The sequence below is a fragment of the Notechis scutatus genome, chromosome 1, assembly GCF_049901735.1.
Source record: "Notechis scutatus isolate UNSWTSFEM ecotype Mainland chromosome 1, rNotScu1.2, whole genome shotgun sequence".
Classification (NCBI taxonomy): domain Eukaryota; kingdom Metazoa; phylum Chordata; class Lepidosauria; order Squamata; family Elapidae; genus Notechis; species Notechis scutatus.
The window spans coordinates 189,923,470-189,946,213 of record NC_142009.1 but is presented as its reverse complement, the minus strand read 5'-3'; the positions used below and the strand labels follow the sequence as shown (position 1 = coordinate 189,946,213).

At 38.9% G+C, this 22,744-nt stretch overlaps 1 protein-coding gene across 3 annotated transcripts in view; it reads left to right on the top strand.

The window, feature by feature from the left end:
• Positions 1–2,565: 2,565 nt before the first annotated feature.
• The window catches only part of METAP1D (methionyl aminopeptidase type 1D, mitochondrial), an 87,301-nt gene continuing 67,122 nt past the window's right edge, over positions 2,566–22,744 (top strand). For 2 of the 3 annotated variants that reach the window (XM_087949716.1, XM_026677707.2), the window contains exon 1: positions 2,576–2,716. In XM_087949716.1, coding sequence (XP_087805842.1) covers positions 2,671–2,716 — 46 coding nt within the window. In that variant the 5' untranslated portion in view covers positions 2,576–2,670. Of the gene's footprint in view, positions 2,717–22,744 lie in introns of all 3 variants that reach the window. The other variant, XM_026677708.2, reaches the window with a different exon arrangement.

Genomic DNA, 22,744 nt, shown 5'->3' with positions numbered 1-22,744 from the left:
ATTGATCTCGGTTTTATTGACTCCTGCTTTCTGCCGAAGTCAAGTTATGGAAGCAGAAAGGTGTAGGTGACAAGGGTAGAACTGAGCTCCAATTTTATTGGTGAGGTGGGGTATATTGGGCTTTTATCAGAATCAGCTGACTAACCAGCTATTAGCTACAAACTATTAGTATATTTCTGATCTCAGTTGAAAATGTGGCAATTAATATTCTTAAACTCATTTATAATTTGGTTGGTAATTTGCCTGGCTGCTAGAAAGGACAATAGAGACCCTGTTCAGGTGCCTTAATCTTCCTAGTAAGATTCCTCAGAGTAGCAGGAAGGACAATTTCTTCATTGTAGCCATGTGTCTGTGGAACTTCACCCTCAGTTTGTAGACCTACTGGTGGTTTATAATTCAATGTATTTTAATTATTTCTGCTCTTCTGGTATAGTAAATTTATGGCAGCTCACTTCCCCACAAATACTTTAATCTCTGTAATAACATTTGCATGTTATTTGCTTTGCACAGTCTTTAGTGCCCAGAAGGATGGAGTATAAAACATCAATAAATGCAACTTCAAAACTTCTGGGGCAATGGCAGGACAATATACAAAATCCATCATACAATAGTTGGCAAAGTGCAACTACCTGGACCAGCTCTGTAGTTTTCTTGACAAGGATTTTTGGAAGGGGTTTGCCCCTTACAGCTGAGACAGAAGGACTTGCTCAGGATCACTCAGCTGGCATGCTTCCTGTTTCTAGCCTGATGCCTTAACCACTATACTAAATTGGCTCTTAAGTCAATCATCATCATCACATGGCATTTGGAATGCCAGTACTATAGGTAGTCCTCAACATATGACTGCAATTGAGCCAAAAATTTATGTTGCTAAGCATGACATTTGTTAAGTGTATTTTGTCCCATTACAACCTTTCTTGCCACAGTTGTTAAGGGAATCACTGCACATGTAAAGTTAGTGACACTTGTTAAAGAGAATCTGGTTTCCCAATTGACTTGGCTTGTTAGAAGGTCGCAAAAGGGGATCACATGACCCTGAGACACTGCAACCGTCATAAATACGAGTCAATTGCCAAGCATCTGAATTTTGATCAAGTGACCATGACCATGGGAATGCTTGCAGTGGTCCTAAATGTGAAAAATGGTCATAAGTCCCTTTGTCAGTGCTGTTGTAACTTTGGTCACTAAATAAACTGTTGTAAGTCAAGGACTACTTGTATATTATCTGTGGAAAATACAGCAGCTCCAGCCATTTAGTGAAAAGCATCACCATATTTTCACTTTACTCACTGCCTTTTGGGTGGAGAGGGCTCCGTATCCCATTTTTGGATAAAAAGGTGAAGAATTTAAGGGGATGCCTGAAGCAAGGCAGGTGGGTGAGTCCCAAGTGAGGGTGATTTGGAGCGGGCAAGACCAGGCTTAAGGAGAAGCCCATCCAGAGCGGCAGTTGCACATTTTGCACCTTCATAATTGGGAAGGATCGAGCCCTGTTAAGCCGTCAGAATTGAACCTTTTAAAAAGACGTGGTTGTGACGTATCTCAGCTTGCTGAGCAAAAGGAAACTTGCGCTTGCACTCTCCCCCGCCGTTCAAAAAGGGCTGTGTGATTTGTCCTAAGAAACCAAGAGTATTGAAACATTTCAAGGTTTCCTTCAAAGGAGAAAGATACCAACCATCCTTTTCTACATTGCTCAAGGAGTGCTGCTGGCTTCCACTATAGCTGTTTACAATATGTCTCAGAGGTGCTTTTTCAAGAGGAACTGTACTTCCTATTTTTTCTTTGAAGATGTTTTGCTTCTCATCCAATAAGCTTCTTCAGCTCTTCAGCTTCTTGGATGAGAAATGAAACATTTTCAAAGAGAAACCAGAAAGTCCAGTTATCTCTTGAAAAAGCACCTTTGGGACAACCATGATCTGGATGCCTGAGCATCTCCATAGACATTTAACTGTACAACAGTTGCAAATCCTTTTGTGTTTCGGCAGGCTACTGTCTTTTCAGCAGGATTCTTGACAGAAAGGAGAAGAATACATTTCCGAGTTGGTAATAACGTGTGTGTGTGTGTGTGCATATATATATCCTGTGTAGGTAGGCAGGTAGGTAGACAGACACACAGACATAGACAGACAGACAGAGGATATAATATACACACGGTAACAATGCGTGTATACACACACACTGTTACCAACTCTGACATGTATATACTGTACAGGAAACCCAAGCTTGTCGTTTCTCTGTAACCTGCTACCACAGTTAACTTCTCTGCTCTTCGTCTATGGAGATCCTCAGGCATCCAGGTCGTTTGGGACAACTTTTTTCAAAAGGCAAGCAGCTGGACTTATTGGATTTTCCTTGAAGACGTTTCGCTTCTCATCCAAAAAGCTTCCTCAGTTCTTCAGAGAAGTGAAACGCCTTCAAGGAAACCCCGAGAAAGTCCAAGTTGGCTTTTGGAAAACAACAACCCTTCACGCTCCTTGCTCTCCAAGCAAACGCGTGGAAAGGAAGACGAGCGACAGCTGAGAAGGGGGCGCGGCTTCCCCTCGGCACCTCCCCTTTCCCTTTCGCGCGCCCTTTTTTGTCCCTTTCGTTGAATTGCCGTCTTCTCCAGGCTCAGTGGCGGTCCATGGGTGGGAGTGTAGCACCGCTCCCACGTGACCGACGAGTTTATGCAAAATGGCGGCGCCCAGAGGTGCTGTTGGTATGCTTCGGCTGTTCGCGGGTAAGTGCCTTCTGTTATTTTTCTCAGAACCGCCTGCGAAGAGCCAACATTCCACACGCAAGGAAAGCGGATGTCTCGTATGCACGTCTGAAAGCTGACTGATAATAACTTTTCTGTCTAGCAGGAAGGACCCGATTAAGTGTTTCTCCTTTTATTTAGTAATGCTATTATTTTAGAGAAACTCCGAATTTCCAAATTTATTAATTGTCGGGGGGAGGGGAGGGAATCCAAATAGTTACAACAAAAGTAACTGATGTACTGTACAACATCCTCTTCTCCCTATGACGGAAGTTTTGCTTTAAATTTGCTGCTGGGATATATAATTAAGCATGCTTTCTTGTTACTTGTGCTCCATCCTGACTAGAAATTATGGTATAGGGATTAAAGATTCCTGTAACTTCATAAACGGAATATATGCTTTAATCTGAATTGAAGTTTGCAAATCTTGATCGGTTATCTAAAGTGTGAGTTGAGATATACCGTACCTAAAATACTTCAGCTCCAGTTTGTACAAATTTGATCCTACATCGTATTGCATCAACAGAATTTGTTTAGTATATAAATAGCTGATTTTCAAAATTTAAACAGCATTGGAGTTGGTTAGTACTTGAAGGAAGAACCACTGGGGAAGAAGGCAGTGGCAAACTGCTTCCATATTGCTACCAAAAATCCCACGCATAATACTGTATTGGATTCTATGGAATCGCCAGGAGTCAGATTTGACTTGTAGGAGGAGTTGCCTTCATAGACTTGTGTATTATATTCTTGGACTTCCATTGAAGATTCTTATAAGTATAGGTTTGCAATGGCAATTGTGTTTCTTTGATCGCAAATTCTAACTTTTGTTGGATTGAAAGCTATGTATAGGAGTAGAGCGAAAGAGGAGATTTCTGATGAACTTGGATACTTTTTCTTTAAGAAAGCAAATGTGAATATAAATTTAAAGCAATTCATAAGTTATCTGTCTAAACTCTGGCATAGCCTGTCTACAGGAATGTGATTGATTGCACTATTGGAGTAGATTGTAAATGTTCTGATTATGCATTGGAACAGTTTTCAATGATTAATAATTTCCTTAGAATAATATTATAATTTTTAATAACAAAAATCAGGATAATATCCTCTGAAACAAATCTTAATGGTCATGAGAGCCTGCAGTATCCTTATATGCACTGATTTTCTGATTTTAAAAAGCTAAATCATTATGAAGTAGGCACTCTCTGCATCTTCTGATAAGTGGCTCTCAATCTTTTAAAATATTCAGTTTCAGATAAAAACTCAATTTATATTTGGAATTCAAAAACAAATAGGAAGGTTATAGTTGTATTTGTGTCTCCTTGAAAGTTCAGATGTTGACCTGTAAAAAAAACAACAGTGTTTACAAGTAGCCATTTGATATATCACTTCTTGCTTCCATGTTTATGCTAGTAAAGCATGTTTATTTCTGCTACTGAGGGAAAAAGTTACTTTAATAAGCTGCCAAGCTATGGTTAATATGCTTGAATGTATTTCCTTGCTAGTATGTATTTCCAGCTTATGTTAACAAGTTGAGTGCCCATATTAGAACTTAGAATATAGAATCATAGGGCTGGAAGGGATCTTGGTCTTCTTCTAGGCGGGACACTTTATGTCATCCTGGACAAATGGTTGTCCAGTCTACTTTTGAAAACATCCACTGAAGGAGTACCCACAAATCTGGGAAGCAAGCTATGCCATTGATTAATTGTTCCCATTGTCAGAAAAGTCCCCCTAGGTTGTATAGAATTTCTGTCATATCCCAGAAGATGAATGTAAGGCAGAACTTACTTTTGGCCATTTATACATGCATACCCATATGTAGATATAAATAGATTGCATTTTTTGTTATGTATTCTGTACTCTTGCACTGGGACAATAGAATCCCTCTGATGATCTGATAATTAACTATAACAATTAACAACGATAATAAGAGAGTAGGAATGGCCTAGCTGTGAAATCATACCGAGAATAAAGTTGCAATAACATCGGAGTGTATTTGAAATGAAAAGGATGGAATTCAGCTAATGTGTTCCACCAACTGTATCTTTTTGTTAGCAGAATGAGATAGAGATAAAAGAATGTTTAACAATTCTCATTTCCTCCTATAAATTTTATTGATCCCCCAGGTAGTTCTTGCTTAGTGACCACAGTTGTACCAGGAACTCAATCAGTAAATGACATGGTCACTAAGTAGAAAATCACATGATGCAGCAGGCTTAGGACCTTACTTCCCTTAGGTCAGGGGTCCCCAAACCCCGGGCTGGGGCCCACTACTCAGCCACAGCCTATTTAAAACTGGGCTGCACAAGCAATAGGCTGGTGTGCACTTGCACATACAGCTCCAGTCACACAAGGTCAAGCTGCATGTGTGTGTGTGTGCCATACCGCCATTCACACAAGTCAAATTGTTTTGCCACCCTTTAAATCAGGGGTGTCAAACTCAAGGCCCACGGACCAGATCTCCCTGTGGGATGCTTAAATCTGGCCCATGAGGCCAGCAATAGCAAAGGACCGGCCCACGGTGCCTCTGGCAGCCAAAATGGGGCATGGAGGGGGCATGCAAGGTCCCCCCACACCTTGTTTTGGTCAGCAGGGTGCTTCAGGAGGTGTCCATCCTGTCTCTCCCCCCCGCCAAGCCAGCCGCGGAGGAGAACTACAATGCTGATCTGGCCCAGTTTGACACCCATGCTGGTTCCTCCCATTTTCTTCTTCCTCTTTCTTTAAAATAATTGTGTCTGTTTCTGCAAGACAACCTCTTCAGAGTGGATTCACATATTCAAGAGTAATCCTAAACTTGCCCAATAAATGTAATTCAAGAATTGCATCTTGCAGTCTGTTAAGAATTGACAACACAATCCTATATATGTCTACTCTGAAGCTAATCCTGTTGAACTGAACAGGCTTCTTCCCATGTGTCAATATGGTTAGACTATGCCTGAAAAGATATGCATTTGCATATGAATGAAACAATCATTTCTGATTTGTGGGATTTCTTTTTCACTTTAGGGGGAGGCAACAGGATAAATTTGCCCTCTTTAAACTCATAATTTTCTATGCTGCAGTAAGGAGATGCAGTGTTCCAATATTTTCTAAAAGAGGTGAAGAAACAGATGCATTTCTTAATCATAAATTGAATGCATTCAGTATTAAGCCTCCTTTCTCCCATGCATTCACCTAAATAAATGTACTGAGGGTAGAAGTGTAAAACGAAAAAGGAAATTTCACTGAAATCTGCTCAGATTTCCCTATTGATGTTGAAAACCATCAGTTGTAGCATTTTATAATTTTCATATAATTTATAGCCTAATATATAAATTAATAGTGTCCTGAAGATTCCTGTTAATACAGGATATTATGTGATAATAACCTGTTCTTTTGACTGTCAGTTCATATCATTACTTTAGGTCAGGGGTGTCAAACTCACACCGTCATGGGAATGTCATATGATGTATTGGGACTTTACCCCCTTCGCTAAACCTGGTATAGGCATGGCTAGCGTGTGACGCAGCCGACCTGTGGGCTGGAAGTTTGACAGCCCTGCTCTAGGTTAATGCTAAGAACAACCTTCCGGAACCCTATACCCTCTAGATATGTTGGAATGGAAGTCTGAAAGTTGTAATTCCGCCCATCTTGCTAATACATAAAATTTGAATAATCTTTCTACATAAAATTAATATCAGTATCTGCCCCACCCCAAAGCATTCTGAGGCATAAAAAGAAAACAAATCTATTTCTTTTATTTAATATTTTATGTATTATATGCTTATGCTTTGATATCATTAAAAGTTAGGTAACACATAGGAATTCTAGTTCACTTAAAAGATCCGGTCCTCCTAAACAGGTCTATAGTTATGGATTAATCAAAGTTGACATCTCTTTCAATGTGCTACATTGAAGTGCTACAATTTTCTGAATAAGATTTGGCTACCAATGGACAGACTTCAAGTTTGCTACAACTCTTTGGGTTTATAATATAGTAGAAACCCAGAATCTAGTAGAGCCAGCTCATCTCTCTTTTTTCTTTTTCTTTTTTACTCTGGAGGAACCCTTGAAATAATTTTCAGGTCTCAAGGAACCCCTACAAAAAAGCATGAAAATTTCACAAAACAATTTTTGAAGCAATTTTTGAAGCAAGAAGCAATGGGTGGAAACTAATCAAGGAGAACTAAGGAGAAATTTCCTGATAGTTAGAACAATTAATCAGTGGAACAACTTGCTCCAACACTGGAAGTTTTAAAAAAGATGTTGGATAACCATTTGTCTGAAGTGGTGTAGGGCAGGCTTGTCCAACCTGCGGCCCACGGGCCGCATGCGGCCCAGGTCGCCTCGTAATGCGGCCCAGTGCCCACCCCAACCTTCTGGCAAGAGCCAGCGAGGAGGAGGAGGAGAGGCAGGCGCAAGGCGGGGCAAGGCGAGCGCCACGCCAAACAGCAACAGAAAAGGCGGGCGCCGCCTTTGCTGCTTCTTCCCCCGCCGCCGCCGCTTCTGCTCCCACCACCGCCCACCCCACCCCGCCGCCGCCGCTTCTGCCCCCGCCGCCGCCGCCGCTTCCGCCCTCGCCGCCGGGCGCTTCTGGCCCCGCTGCCGCTTCTGCCCCCGCCGCCACCGCTTCTGCCCCCGCCGCTGCTGCTGCCGCTCTGCCCCTGCCGCCACCGCCGCTTCTGCCCCTGCCGCGCCGCCACCGCTTCTGCCCCCGCTGCCGCCCGCCGCCACCGCTGCCCCCGCAAAATTTGGCTGGAAAATTAATAAAAAATAAATAATTTTTAATAAATAATTAATAATAAATAATAAAAATAATTTATAATTTATTATATAATTTTATAATATAATTATTTTATAATAATTTATTATATGTGCGGCCCAAACGAAATTTTCATCTTCTAATGTGGCCCAGGGAAGGTGAAAGGTTGGACACCCCTGGTGTAGGGTTTCATGCCTAGGCAGGGGTTTGGACAAGAAGACCTCCAAGGTCCCTTCCAACTCTGTTATTCTATTCTATTCTGAAATTTACTTCTAATCTATATATTGTTTTACAAATTTTCCATGAGCAGCAAGTCAGCAGCCTACATATCTACCATATAAAATTCCCATCATTGCAATCACTAACATTGTGTGGTATACAAAGTTTTTTTTAAAAAACAACTTTTGTTCCCATTAGAGTATCACAGAATGGGGGCTTCTGAACAACCCTAGAAAGACTTCACTTGATTTTTGAATAAAAATAATATATGGAAGTCCATGTAATAATGATCTTTTATTAATATTACTGGTGTACAGGGAGTCACTTTGTTGCTGCTGAAATTAAACATTTTGGAATTTAAAAGAACCTTAGCTCTATCCCTTGCTCACCATGTCATAATCAAAAAATATAAATAAGTCATCCTCTGAGGTTATTCAGTTGGTGCCAATCTTTTATATTTGCTGTAGTCCATATTATTTCCTTGTGAGAAAGTTGAAATTCTACTCAGACTTCACAGGAAGCTCTGCTGCCCATGAATTTCTTTATTTATGCTGGTGGAATAAATTTCAAAATTAGAACATGCTGTTCCTGATTACAGGCAGTCCTCAATTTTTGAACACAATTGAGCCCAAAATGTCAGTTGTTAAGTGAGTTTTGCCCCATTTTATGACCTTTCTTGCTACAGTTGTTAAGTGAATCACTGCAGTTGATAAGCTAGTAACCCAGTTGTTAAATGACCGTGTCTTCCCCATTGACTTTGCTTGTCAGAAGATCGCCAAAGGTGACCACATGACCTTGGGACCCAGCAATGGTCATAAATATGAAGCATCTGAATTTTGATCACATGATGATGGGGATGCTGCAAAGGTTATGTGAAAAACGGTCATAAGTCACATTTTTCAGTCTTTTTCTGCCATATCAATCATTGACTTTGGCGATAATGTTGGCGATCCTATTGTTATCAACAGCCACACGAAAAAGGGCTGCTGAGTTTTGTCCAAACCAGTCCCTTAGATTTTAAAACCATGGTATTCTTCTTCTGCCTGGACCTCGTTTGCTTTCAATCTTTCCCTGGAGTATTGAATTGAATTCTTTATTGTCATTGTACGTATATACAGGGGTGGGATGCTACCGGTTCGGCCCAGTTCTATAGAATCTGTAACTGCGAAGAGCAGCTGACACCAAACCAGTTCGGTGTTTGGCCCACCCATCTGCCCGGGCTCTAGGCTATCCTTTATTCCCTGCTTTTCCTTCCTTAGCTACTTTGCGCGGCACAGCTGAGGTTGAAAAAGTAGGAAACAAGAGGATTTTTAAACGCTGCACACCCGAGTGCAACGCTTGTCAGCTGTCCAGGCAGCACAGCTGATGATTTCTTGCAAACATTGTACACATGATGGTCCCCAGTTCGGAGAACCGGCAAATCACTCCACTGGCTGGCCCCACCCTTCCCCACCCACTCAGTCCTTACCTGGCATGTGAGGCATCCAACTGCTATTTTTCCTTTTTTTCCCCGACCATCAGCTGTTCTGCTCTGCCAGAAGATTTAGATTAGCTAGAAATCAGGAAATCCTTGGATTTCTTGCTTTCTAGCTAATCTAAAAGCAGAGCCAAACCTTTCTTAGGACTGAAGCTTTTCAGTGCAGACTCAGGTAGTCAATTGCAAATAGATAGATTTCTAAGTTAATCTGTGATTCTGTGAGCAACTGAATCTGCCTGCCTGCTTTGGGGTAAAAGTTGCTCTTTTTTTAAAATAAAAAATTCAATATTTACATACATGGTGTGTTGTGAGTTAATTTTGTGAGTTTGCTTGCTAGCAAATTTTATGAGTTTGCTTGCAAGGAAATTTTATGTGACAGACTCAGATAACCGATTGCAGATAGATAGATCGCTAAGTGAATCTGTGATTCTGTGAGCAACTCAATCTGCCTGCCTGCTTTGCCTGATTTAGGGTAAAACTTGCTCTTTTTTAATTAAAAAAAATCAATATTTACATAAATATAATATGTATATACAAACCATGCCCAGCCAGTCACATGACCACCAAGCCACACCCACAAATTAGGCCACACCCACAGAACCTGTTGTTAAGAAATTTGAATCCCACCCCTGTGTATATACACAGAATACATACAACTATTAAGTGCTGTTGTAATTTTAACCGATCACTAAATGAACTGTTGTAAGACGAGGACTACCTGTACTTAAATATTATTGTAGCACCATGTTGTGTCTGATCTTTTTTAAAAAATATTTATTGTTTTATCATAAATGCAAAACAGTAAAACAAACAAAACAAAACCAAAGCATACATTCAACCCTAACAACAACAACAAAGAAAAAAAATAGCATGCAAAGAAAGAGAGGAAAAAGTGGTCAATTAAATATAACATTTAATATGTAAGATCCACTTTGGCTGCGTTGTGTCTGATCTTTTTACAAGTAAGAATAATATATCTATATCTCTTATCTGATTATTCTTTTTTCAGCAATAATTCTCCAATCTATTAATTTGCTCTGTTTTCATTCTGTTGATGAAGGATTAGGGGATTAGGGGAAGGTTTGGCAACCGATGGGCCACATGCAGCCAGCAGGTATCTTGTCCAATTTTCCCTAATTAACTGGGAGAAGTGAACCAAAAGTCTGCTTCCCTTCCACTAATGAGAGCAAAGAAGCAGCAGTCTTAAGTAGAATTGCCTGGCTTTTCCCTATTTCTTCCATGATCCTGAGGCTGGATTCCCTCGTAGTCCAATCCTAAAACCATGGTTCGATAAGTAACCCACAACACCTCAGTTAAAACAAAATACTGAGCCATAGACAACAGTTAAGGTTTGTAAATACAACCGCTGGTTTTACAATTTGTGCTGAGAAAACCAATTCAAAATGGCATTATTATAATATCTGTGAAAGGGCCTCAGGGTTGCTTATTCCTAACACTTGTTAGTTGTGATTGAGTAGCAATATTGAGGGGAGGGGGTTGCTAGAAGGGCAGAAAACGTCTCACTGCTTCTCCAGTCATCCAGCGCAATAGCGCTGTGAACCCGCATTATGGAACAGGAGAAAGCAGTGAAAATTCCTCGCTGCATCCCAGCATGCCTGCTGCTTATAACGGAGACAAAGCATAATCCTGAGCAAGCTCTCTTGGATGAATAAGTGGGGGACCCAAGTGCCAGATACCACATGGGCACTCGTGGGTAGGCAACCTTCAGTTTCCCAAATGCCCCTCAACATTGCATTGTTAAAATTTGGTGGCAAACTTTTAAAAAATACAATTTGTTTGTTTTTTAAAAATAATGGCAAACCTGGGAGATTTCACAGATTAATTTTAATTTAATTAATTTTAATTAATTTATTACTTTATTTTTTTATTCAGAAAAGTAGATTAAATATAGCAGAAAAAAAGAAAAGGCATGTGTGTGATAAGATTCCCATCCCTTTTTCTCTGGTGACATCACTACCATACTTGCTGCCCTAAGTGGCATAAAAATGAAATAGAAAAAGAATGCAGTAAAATCAAAATCAAAGGGAGGTGTGCCCTCTACTTATTTCAGGGAAAATTGGATTTTAAGTTTGGGGAAAATGATTTCTTCATTTTGAAAGAATAAAGATGGTATTTAATTTCCATTATGATTTGCTTTGCTTTTAATAAATGAATTGAACATGGATTTTTATATGGATATTCCAGTTTTTTGCCAACCTCACCAAATTGGAATTGAAATGAGCATTTCACAAAACCAAGAAGAGGAACAGATGGTGATGGTTGACTGTCAACTCCCTGGTCTGTACCTTCCTGTTATTGCATGCTGTGGAAAGAAGACCTTTAGTTAAAGCAGTGTACTAATTTCATTTGTTAACAGTTACAAGCTTCTGAAAGGGCTTTCTGATCACTACTGTTATCTGGTGGCGCCTAATTTTTCATCAGTATTAGACAGGCAGACTAGCTGGATTGGAGCCCAAATTTACCCTTGTAAGTGGTGAACACGATCCCTTGTGTTAAGGAATTCAGGGGTGAATATTGGAATTCACAAGGGAGTTGAAAGAAAACTGTGTTTAAGGCTCAGCTCTCGTATTCATCCTTTTCTTTGTAGTTGTTATGCATTATGTTACAACCTTGAATTATGGTACAGGATGAAATTCTTTTTCAGGTGTCAGTAAAATCTCTTATGTAAAATAAATACAACCCATTAAATGCGCACTGAGTCTTGATGGCTGTTTAGAGATGATCTGACAACAGTGACTAAAAGCAGAGCTTATTTATATCAAAAACAATTAATGATAACATTAAAAGAATAATTTTGGTCCACCCATTTACACGGTGTTTGTTCCTTTTGAAATCCTGGTAGCTATGCATATTTCATAGTTGAGGAGCAGTTGTATGGTTCTTAAATTACATGTTGAGCAATGAGGCTAAATAGGATAATCTATAATAGAAGATGTGAATACATTTGGATGCATAATATCTGAGGCCTTTCATACATGATTATTATCTTATTAACGTAGTTAATTTTTTTCTTGGTTGAAGGAAATTGTCTGAAATATGTTATGAAAAACAATAGAAGCAACAACTGCATATCTAAATTAGAAATAATAGCAAAAACACAATATCAGAAAAATGACAACAGATAATAAACAACCTTCCTCCACCCAATGTTTTTCATCATTGCAAATAATGAGTATCAATAGTCTACCATGGGTGTTAAGTTGTGTACTGTCCATCAGTTCTTGTGACTGACTATATCTGGAACCATTTCTTAGTAGGTAGCAGATTATTATGCCATGTCTGCATGCACCTGAGGAGAAAAAAACAAACCAGCAGGATGCTGCATTGCATAGTTCAGGTCCACTAAAATGGAGCTGCATCCAGGTTTACAAAGCAGTGATGAGATAGGAAAATATCAGGTTATCTGTTTTTGGTAAGATATTAATATATGGTTTGTGATGAGTTTCCTTGAGTGAGAATGTGCCAGTAGTTTATTTAATGTAAGCTTCTGTAAGTAGAAATCCAACCTGTAGTTTGAGTCTACATTGATGTAAAAGGTGAGTATGAAAACAAATGTTTTCTTTTTCCAGTTTTCAAAAAAAAAGAATAAGTTGTTTGTGTGTGTGTGTTTTTTACTTCTCCATTTATTCTCATCAAGGAATGTGAAGTTGTCTGTTCTTGTTTTATAATGTAATAATGGAAGATCAGATGAAGCTCATAAACAAAAATACTTTCATTCAATTGTTTATTAATAGCAGGGATCCCATATATGTCTTCTCTGGGTTTTCCAGAATCTTGCTAACTGCATAGAAAAGGCTTCTCATCTTTTTAGTAATTTTTTTTCCTTTATGAAATAATTATGTTTGGGGTGCAGTTTTAATTATTTAAAAATATTATAATTAATCAGGAAATTGATAGAATGCAAAACACCTTTCAGCCACATGCAGACCTTATATACTTAAGAATAAAAAAATGGTTTGTGGTTGTAGGTCAATCTGCTTTGTTTGCAAGTAAGCCCACCTACCCGGAAAAATATAAATAAATAGTAAATTGGTGTGGTCAAGAACATCCTGGAGAGTTAAAGTGGGTGGCAAGGAGCTTCTGAGGCAGCCCCATGTAGAGCAAATTGCAGTAATCTAAGTGACAAGGTGTTTGTCACTTTGCCAGGGTTTTCTTCTCCAGGAAAAGGTACAAAAGCGTCAGCAACTGAAGCTGGGTACAGCTCCTCTAGCCACAATAGTAACCATGGATCTAGGATGATCCCCAAGTTGGACATCTGCTGCTTCAGAGCTAGTATTGTCCTTTCCAGAGCTGACAGGGGTCCAGTTCGCAAATGGCGGCACTCATACGTCCGAAAATCCTTTCTATTTTCTTAGGATTCACAGAATGAGAGAAATCCTACCAATATCACAAGGTTCTTTCTTGATTCTGCCCATGGAGAATCAAGATTTGAGTTATTCTATCAGCAAAAAAAATAGATCCAAACTTTCACAGCAACCTGTTACCAGGTTTTGGTGGTTCTGGGCCCTTACAAGGGGAACGGTATATTTATTATACTTGAAATAATTTTGTATTTTCCTGAAGAAGAAAAAAATCACACTTGTGAAATTAAGAACTAGAGACATGTATTTTATGCTTCTGAGATGTGATTTGTAGCATCTTAACAATGGATCACAGAAAATAAATTAAATCAATTAACATAGGAAAGCAAGACCTAAGGGTCTTTTCTTCACCTCTAAAAGCAAGGATATAAAAGCTAAGCTCTCGTTTGTGCTTTGCACAGTAAGTGTTTAAAGACATTTATTATGTGTTTATAGATGCTCTAACTCTGTATGTGTCTCAACTTTTTCTGTGACTTCTTTTAAAGAAAGTTACTGCTTTACATCTCTCGTGTAGAAATAATCCTGAGTTTGTAGAAAATCAAACAGTACACAGGTAGGTTTCGATTAGTGTAGATAATGAATCCCATGAAATGGTTACATTATTCAAATTTGCTCTATTCAAAGCGATATTTCTATGGGAAATTGAGTAATTGGCTCCAAACTTGATGGAAATCGGCAATTAAAAGTATTAAGCATAAATTTGTATATGTTTATTAATGAAATCCTGTATAATAGTAAAAGAGAAAAACCCATATCCAAAGTGTATTTGTTATCTTCTGTATTCTATTGTAGTTCTTCGGAATGATCCTCTTCTTTTTGAACTTTCCTCAGCTGAAACCGCCTTTTCTCCAGTTTCCACACACAACAATTCGCATCTAAAACCCCAATTACAACCTACTGTATGTATATGGAGCAGCCTGTGAATCCAGCAATTATGCAGACTTTTGGTTGTTAAATTGAATACCATTATCTGCTTTAAAATGACCTTCTTCCAAATATATTGTTTCCATAAATAATGGGTTATTTATATCACCCACACGTGCAAAGAACTGCCACTATTCTCCATCTAACAAGTGTGCATAAATCTCATTTAGATAAGTGGCACTTACATCACCAAGCACTCTTTGCATGATACACTGACCTTTTTAGGAGCAAAGATCTTACATCTTACTTTTGAACTGGAACTCAGGAGAAAATAAAGATTTCACAAATAATATGTCAATTGAGAAGCATATAGATGAAGCGTGTGTTGGAATAATGCAGAAGTAGTATTGTGGTTACTACTTACTTATGCTACACCAATATCATCTTGTTTGGGTTGATGTCTGTGTGAAGTTGCTACCCATGACAATAATGACATTGTAGCTAATACTTTCAGAGAGATATTTGCATCAAGTTACTGATGTTTGTAACTGATGTATTTCAGAGAAAACTGAAATTTTTCATCAAAATTGATGTGAATTAAAATCATAGTGAAAGAGAAAAATTTGCTACACATGTCAACAACTCGTTGATATAGTCTTAAAAGTAGCTCCTGTTTTAACCTGGTCAAAGGCAAAGTAGCTGGGAATGTATATAATTTATTTAGATGTATATCCTACCTTTAATTTGCACAACTCAAGGAGGTGTATGCAGTGCTCAGAAGCTCCAAGAAGTACCATGTTGGGGAAGAATACATTATTCCCCATACCTAACATAATCTACACAGGCCTAGACTTTATCTTGGGAGTTGTGCCTAGCCTGTGGCTACTAATAGGAATAAAAATAACTAATCCTCCATGATGATACTTCGCTTTGAAAATTCAACTAGTGTAAGTTCTGCAGAAAACTGATCTTGATTGATATATTCCATTTCAAAACTGTAGCCTCCGAATTACATCAAAAACTAGTTATGGTTGCTTCCGGTTTGAGTTCCTTCGGCGACAGACAGAAGTCCGCGATCGTGCGCGGTTTCGGTCCGGGTTCGCCGCTGGAGTGCCCCGAGCCGGCTGGTTTCGGGGCTAAGCCACCCCGTAGAGGTAGTGAAGAGGGGGGGAGACTGCCAGCAGGGTTCAGGAGAGCCGCATCTCTCTTCCTCAGCTGGCCATTACTCCCTTTCCTGAAGGCGGTTGCAGCGGTGGTCAGAAATGGCCACCTCAAAGAAGAACTCGACCGGAAAAGAATGTGCAGGAGGAAGATAAGAAGTGAAAGTTTTGGCTGACTGGGTTAAATTGCAAAAGCAACAACTAAGGTACCCTGGAATTTAATCTTACAAAAAAATAACCGCTCCCAAAGAAGAGTCGGAAGCAGCGAAGGAAAGTGAAAAGGGAAAGGTTTGGTGTTTTTTTTTTTCTTCTCTCCCTTTCCCTACACTGACAACTAAGAGACTTAAATAAGAAATCGGAAAAATCCGCTTTGACATCAACAGGCAATTAAGCTGAAAATAAAACAAAATGTCAAAGGGATAATAAAGATTTCTGGACACTAAATTTTTTTTTCATAAGCAGGAAGGGAGAGAAAAAGAATAAAAGGGCAGGATCTGGAAAGAGGGAGGAGACTGCCTGGAATTAAAAAGAATCTACAGTAAAACTTCAACAAGACTTCTAAAAGATACATTTTAACTGAAACTTTGTAACTAAACAGTAGAATCCCAGGAAGAGAAAGTGAAAAAAAAGAGCAAAAAGCAACAGCTTGCGTGTATTTGGATTACTTGGTGATCTTTGGATTCTTGGTTATTGCATTTGAATGACTAAAATTAATTGGGTGGTTGTTTAAAAATTTATACAATGGCACTACTTCTGGATGAATTGAAAATGGAACTTAAAAAGTATAAAGAAGATGCACAAGAAGGGAGGGGTTCTTTTGGCTTCGTTTTTCAACTCTTAGAAATGGAGATTTGGAACTATGAGAAACAACAAGAAACGTCTGCAAAACAAGAAGACTGGGACAAAGAAGAAGCCATCTTTAATGAACAAGTAATTCTATGTGGAGAAGAAAAAGGAAAGGGGGGAAAGAGAATAGAGAATTTAAGACTTAAAAAAACAACCAAAGAAAAGAAAAATAATTCAAAAAATAAGTATAATACTGGAAAGCAACAGAAGTGGGGAATACAGAAGAGAGAAATAGAGGTAGAGAGACAAGGGGGTAAAAAGGGGAGAGAGAAGAAGAGAGGGAAGAAGGAAAGGAAAAGAAGTTACAAAGGACCGGAACAAGATATAGAGAAACAGGACCTATTTAGAGATAATGGGTGAAAATCTAACTGAAAAAGGGATTCTGTAAAGGTACATAAGATTGTATTGTATTAGTAATAGAAATAACTTTAGAAAATTGGAAACAATGTATGATTAAAAAGAGGAATAAAATAGTGTAATTTAGTGAAACGTTTGTTAATAAAATAAGTGAAATAAAATAAATGAGAAAATTGAATTAGGAAGGGACAGGAACATTTAATTAGTTAATGTTTTATAAAATATAAGTGAAGGGGGGGGAATTAATTATGGAAAGCTTATAATTGTTCCCATAGAAGTATGATATTTAATTGAAAAGTAATGTTAAAGAAGTTAAGATTTTAATGAATATTAATATTAATGATAGAATTGAATTGGAATGGAATGTGTTGTTTTAATTACATATATTTATATTTTTTTCTTTTTTTAAGAATATAGTGTGTATTTTAAGAATGTACCAAGCAGAATCCGAATGGAAGTTATGTATTATATTGAATGTTATAACTGTAGGGTGTATATTGAAGCCTAAATAAGAGTTAAATGGATAAACGTAAAAGATATAAAGGCATCATACTCCAGTCAGTAACTACAGGAGAAACTTTGTTTAATGAGAAAAGATAATAGATAATTGAAACAGGACAGACAAAAAATATAAATATAATGATTTGAATTGAGACAAGATAATTAAAATAAAATTGAGAAAATTAAAAGGAGAAGCTACGCAGAAAATGTAAAACAGTAATAAGATATAGAATAGAACATAAAAATGAGCATGAAATTGAATTTGTGTCTGTACGAAGAAATGTAACCCGGGATTACGCTACTTTCAAAAAAGATGTTTTATTTGTATTTTTTTTTTGTGAAAACTCAAATAACGTTTACAAAAAAAAAACAACCTAGTTATGGTTTACCACCCATTCCTTCAAAGGTGCGATTCAGCCTTCCCCAATCTGATCTTGTCAAGATGTGCTTTGCCTAAGTGTCAAGATGTGCTTTGCCATAAGTGCCATATGTTCAGTGTTGTCACTCCACTAATCTGTTCGATATATTTAGCATTAGTGGCCCTTTTCATACTAATGCTGTAACCATTCATCCTAAAATCCATTCACATCCTAAAATTCCCGAGTGCAACCTAATCTAAGAGACCCCAGAGTTCCCCACAGGGACCTGCAATCCTGGAAATTCTCTATGAGAAACTAGGACTGCCAGATATCAGGCTGTTAGAACAGTGAAAATCCCAACCATTTTTAATCTTAGGTTTCATTTGCCGTCACATCATCTTCTGAAACCAACATTTGTTTTGAACTGAAAGGTTCCGATATTAATCATTGACTGCAGTTCACTTTTTATTTCTTGCTGAAAGGATCTTCATTTGCACTTCTTCTCCATTGTCACTTAGTCCTTTTATCTTTTTGCTATAAAGCAACACACTTCTTTGAACACTGGAATGAATTAAGCTGCCCATGGAATGTCTATAGAATAAAGATCAAATTATTACCTCAGGAAAATATTTCAACATAAGTTGGTTACAGATGCTATAAGTTTTCTTTCTGGAAAAAAAAACTGTATTTGGAAAGGCTGGTGTAATTTTAGATATTCCATATATCTTAGCTTACCAATATCCAGCATGGTGATTAAGCTGCTGGTCTAAGAGAGGGAGATCTGGGTTCAAGTCTTTTGTAGGACTGAATAGCCAGTCATTCTTTTCCAGCCCTAACCAGCATCAAGCTTTGGGATAAACCAGCTGAAAAACGAGCCCCCTCCTCAGATCATATATTAATAGGCTGCATTGTAAGAAAATGTAGGACAAAGTGCTAAGAACAGCAGCAAAATATATTTGAAGTTTGATTAAATTTTCCATTTATAAGTTATACATCATTAAATACTGAATCTAAAATCATGGTATTGACTTTGAAATTTACAGTGCTGAAGGAAACAGCTGTCCTTTTAGAGACATACCCGTACATATCTGGAGCATTTACATAGGTAACTTTCAATCAAGATGAATAAAGCATCCAGTGATAATGTTTCTGGTTTCTATTTCCATTCAGATTCAACAATACACCTCTCTGTGAAATACACAAATTGATTGAATAAGGAAACTTCTTTCCCTAAGAATGCTATGACACACAGGTAGTCCTTATAACCCTTAATTTAGTCACCATTTGAAATTACAATATCACTTTAAAAATTGACTTATGACTGTTTTTCACATTTACAACCATTGCAGCATCTCCATGGTTGCGTGATCAGAATTCAGACGCTTGGCAGCTGGTTCATATTTATGATGATTGTAGTGCCCTGTGGGTCATGTGATCAGTTTTGGCAACCTCCTGACAAGCAGTGTCAACGGGGAAGCCAGATTCACTCAACAACTGTCTGACTAACTTAACAACTGCAGTTCACTTAACAACTGTGGCAAAAAAATGTCGTAAAATGGGGCAAAATTCATTTAAATGTCTGTTTAGTGAGAGAAATTTTGGGCTTAATTGTGCTTGTACATTGAGGATTACCTGTACTAATCATACAAAGTGCATATATTATGTTTTTTAGCCTTCCTATTTAGAATGTTGAGGGGTTATATTGTCAGGGAAACAAATTTGCCCTAAGGTCCCAAATTGTATGATGCTAAACATTTGCTGCTGTAACCATAATGGGAAGGAAGGAAAGGAAAGGAAAGGAAAGGAAAGGAAGGAAGGGAAGGGAAGGAAGGAAAGGAAAGGAAAGGAAAGGAAAGGAAAGGAAAGGAAAGGAAGGGAAGGGAAGGAAGGGAAGGAAGGGAAGGAAAGGAAAGGAAAGGAAAGGAAAGGAAAGGAAAGGAAAGGAAAGAAGGAAAGGAAAGGAAAGGAAAGGAAAGGAAGAAGGAAAGGAAAGGAAAGGAAAGAAGGCAATCAGTTGGGAGACCTGAAATAATGGGTTAAGGATAGATTGTAATCGAAAGCAACTTCACGGCACATAATACATCAAAGGAGACTGCATTGTTTTCATAATGCTTAAAATAAAGACAAACATCTAAAACCCCAGGCAAAGTTCCAGCTACTTGCAGTCCAGGAAACATGTCTATTGTTGTGCACAAAATTCATTGCTGTTGTCTTAGAGCCTTGTATATGCAAACTGCTGCAAATGAACGGTATAATTAAGACCAGGGACTTGTTTCTGCATGTTGTCACCTTCCTTTTGAATAAAGTCAGACTATTGCTTTTTTGTGAACCACCCATGGCTTCCAGAGGGCCATCTAATGCAACAGTGATTAAAAACTGCATTAATTCTTTAACTAGTCAGCCTGTAAATTCTGAATAAAATTGTGCTGGTTGAATTCACAGATAAAGCCTAACCATAAGGTTTCTGGATACCACACTGGAAGAGACTCCCTTTCTGGTTCTGTACTATACTGGTTATAGTGTCTGCTACAGTCTTTCGGGATAAGAATAAGCACCCACCTTTATCTCCTTTGAAATGCTGCCAACGACTAAATTGCCAATAGCTGTACAAGGCCAAACGGAGCACAAAGTCAACACGGAGCTTCAGACTGCAAACCAACCAGAACGAGTTGCTTCCTGCAAAGAGTCCTGTCCCTTTGCTCCTCCTTTATGTCTTATGGGAGGGGCCAATCATCTCCAAGCCTTACTCCTGAGTCTCCCCTTTTGTCTTAACTGTTCTTGCCTTCTGGCAGCTCTGCGCAAGTGCGCACTGGGAACAGGCTCCCCCTGTTTCTCTGCCTCGCTGATTTCAGATTCTGGAGACTCTGGAATCAGCACATAACTCTCAGATGGCCCTGGCCCCATCTCTGTGTCGGATGCAGATCCCTCGTCTGACTCCTCCCCAGACTCCAGGTCTGGCCTATGTTCCTCCCCACTGTCTGACTCTGCTGCCAGGTTGCCGACGAATCTCATCAGGCTCAAGGTTGATTCAGCCTTCCATCCTTCTGAGGTGGGTAAAATGAGGACCCAGATTGTTGTGGGGCAATAGGCTGACTCTGTAAACAGCCGAGAGAGAGCTGTAAAGCACTGTGAAGCAGTATATAAGTCTAAGTGCCATTGCTATTATGTTCCAGACTGATCAACACTGGCCAGTGACAACCGCACAGACATTCCGTGTACTCTGCTGGAAATATTATGCAAAATAGGAGGTGCAGACCCTAAGGAAAGATTTTGTGAGCTTCAACAAACCCAGAACCACCTTGATTGTTACCCCTGTTACTAAAGTTCACTCTTTGGTACGAACAAATTGCCTCAGGCACCGTTTCTCACTCGTTTTCTTCCCTATGAAAATTAGTTTCATATTGTTTGTATTGAATGGTAATAGATTCTCCCTGAAGTATGCCCCAGTCCCCCTCCAACACAGAAGATGGATTTGTTCTGTGGAGGAGAGGTAATGCAGAGCAGCATATTAAATGCATGCTGTTGGTGCTGCAATTCAAGCACTTTAACTTTATTTTTAATACATACATTTTGAATAAAAAAGAGTCACGAAACAGGGCCTTCAGAGAAGCCTGTTGAATAGATGATTAATTGCCTACCTGCTGATTAAAGAGATTGGAGCTGCTGAAGTTATCTAAGCCACTTTCTATGGTGGTTACAATACATGGCAGCAAAACACCAGCTGTTTTTTTTTTCCTCTCCCCTCTTCAAGGTACGAGTTGTGGACACCTGTTCTTTGCCCATCCCATTGTTTAGTCACTGGGTTCTTCTTCTATCCCTTGTGCCCTGGCACTTTAGAAGCTTCCTGCTTGCTCTAAAAACAAATTTACAATGTAGATGTGCATATGTATTGTGGTAATCTGCAGGTACTAATTTACTGTCTCTAGACAGATAAATCTGACTAGACTTTCTCCACATTGGTTATCCTATCGTTGCCTCTCTTCTTAAAGAAAAGAGGCCTGTAGAACAGTGCAATACTCGGCTTACAAAAGTTCATTTAGTGACAGTTCGAAGTTACAATGGCCCTGGGAAAAAAAGTGACTTGTGACCATTACGATCGTTGCAGCATCCCCAAGGCCACATGATCAAAATTCTAATGCTTGGCAACAGACTCCTATTTATGACGGTCGCAGTGCCTTGGGGCCGTGTGATCAGCTTCTGCAACCTTCTGACAATGGGGAAACCAGATTCACTTAACCATGTTATTAACTAACACAGCGATTCGCTTTTAACAATTGTGGCAAGAAAGGTCGTAAAATGGGGCAAAGTTCACTTAACAAATGTTTCACATAGCAACAGAAATTTTGGGCTCAGTTGTGGTCGTACGTCAAGGACTACCTGTATCAGAGCTCAAAACTTCCTCTTTTTCCTGGTGTTGAATAAGAATAGGCCATCCCCAGGTTCTGAGGTGTAGGCATGGGATAACTTGATCCCTGGGTATCTGTTGCGAAATGGAGATTTGTGGTGAGAAGGCAGGTTGCTGCAGATCTCTGAAATAGTTGTATTTCGGATGTTCAGGAAACGCTATGGCTCCTGAAATATTGCAAAAATATTATAATTTGGATACAATGGCCTCTCTGTCCTTTTTTGACTATAAAAGTCCAATGGATTCCAAGAAAATACTGGCGAGCTAAATATTTATCTTCTTTGTCTTTTAGTAATTGTGCAGCTACAATAAGTTTTGTAATTCTAGGCCAGAGCTAGGGAAACTTGGCTCTTCTATCACTTTTGGACTTCCAATTCTGGAAGTTGTCCAGAATTCCTGAGTGAGCCATAAAAGTTTCCCCCTCTGTGGCCTACTGGTTTTTCAGTTGTGGGGGAAATCTATTTTTGACTCGAATGGGACTGTTTAATATACAAATGTAGGACATATAGAATATGTTTCCCTACCCCTGTTCTCGGTGACTCCACAGAAAAAGAAACCAGCCTTCCACTACTTATACCTGTTACTGTTTAACAAAGATCTTTCAGCCAGTTTGGGTTAAAGTGGCAAGTTTGCCATCTTAATCAAAAAAGGGAAATGTCACCAGGGGGTGACACGTCTGATCAGGTTTGGACTAGTTTA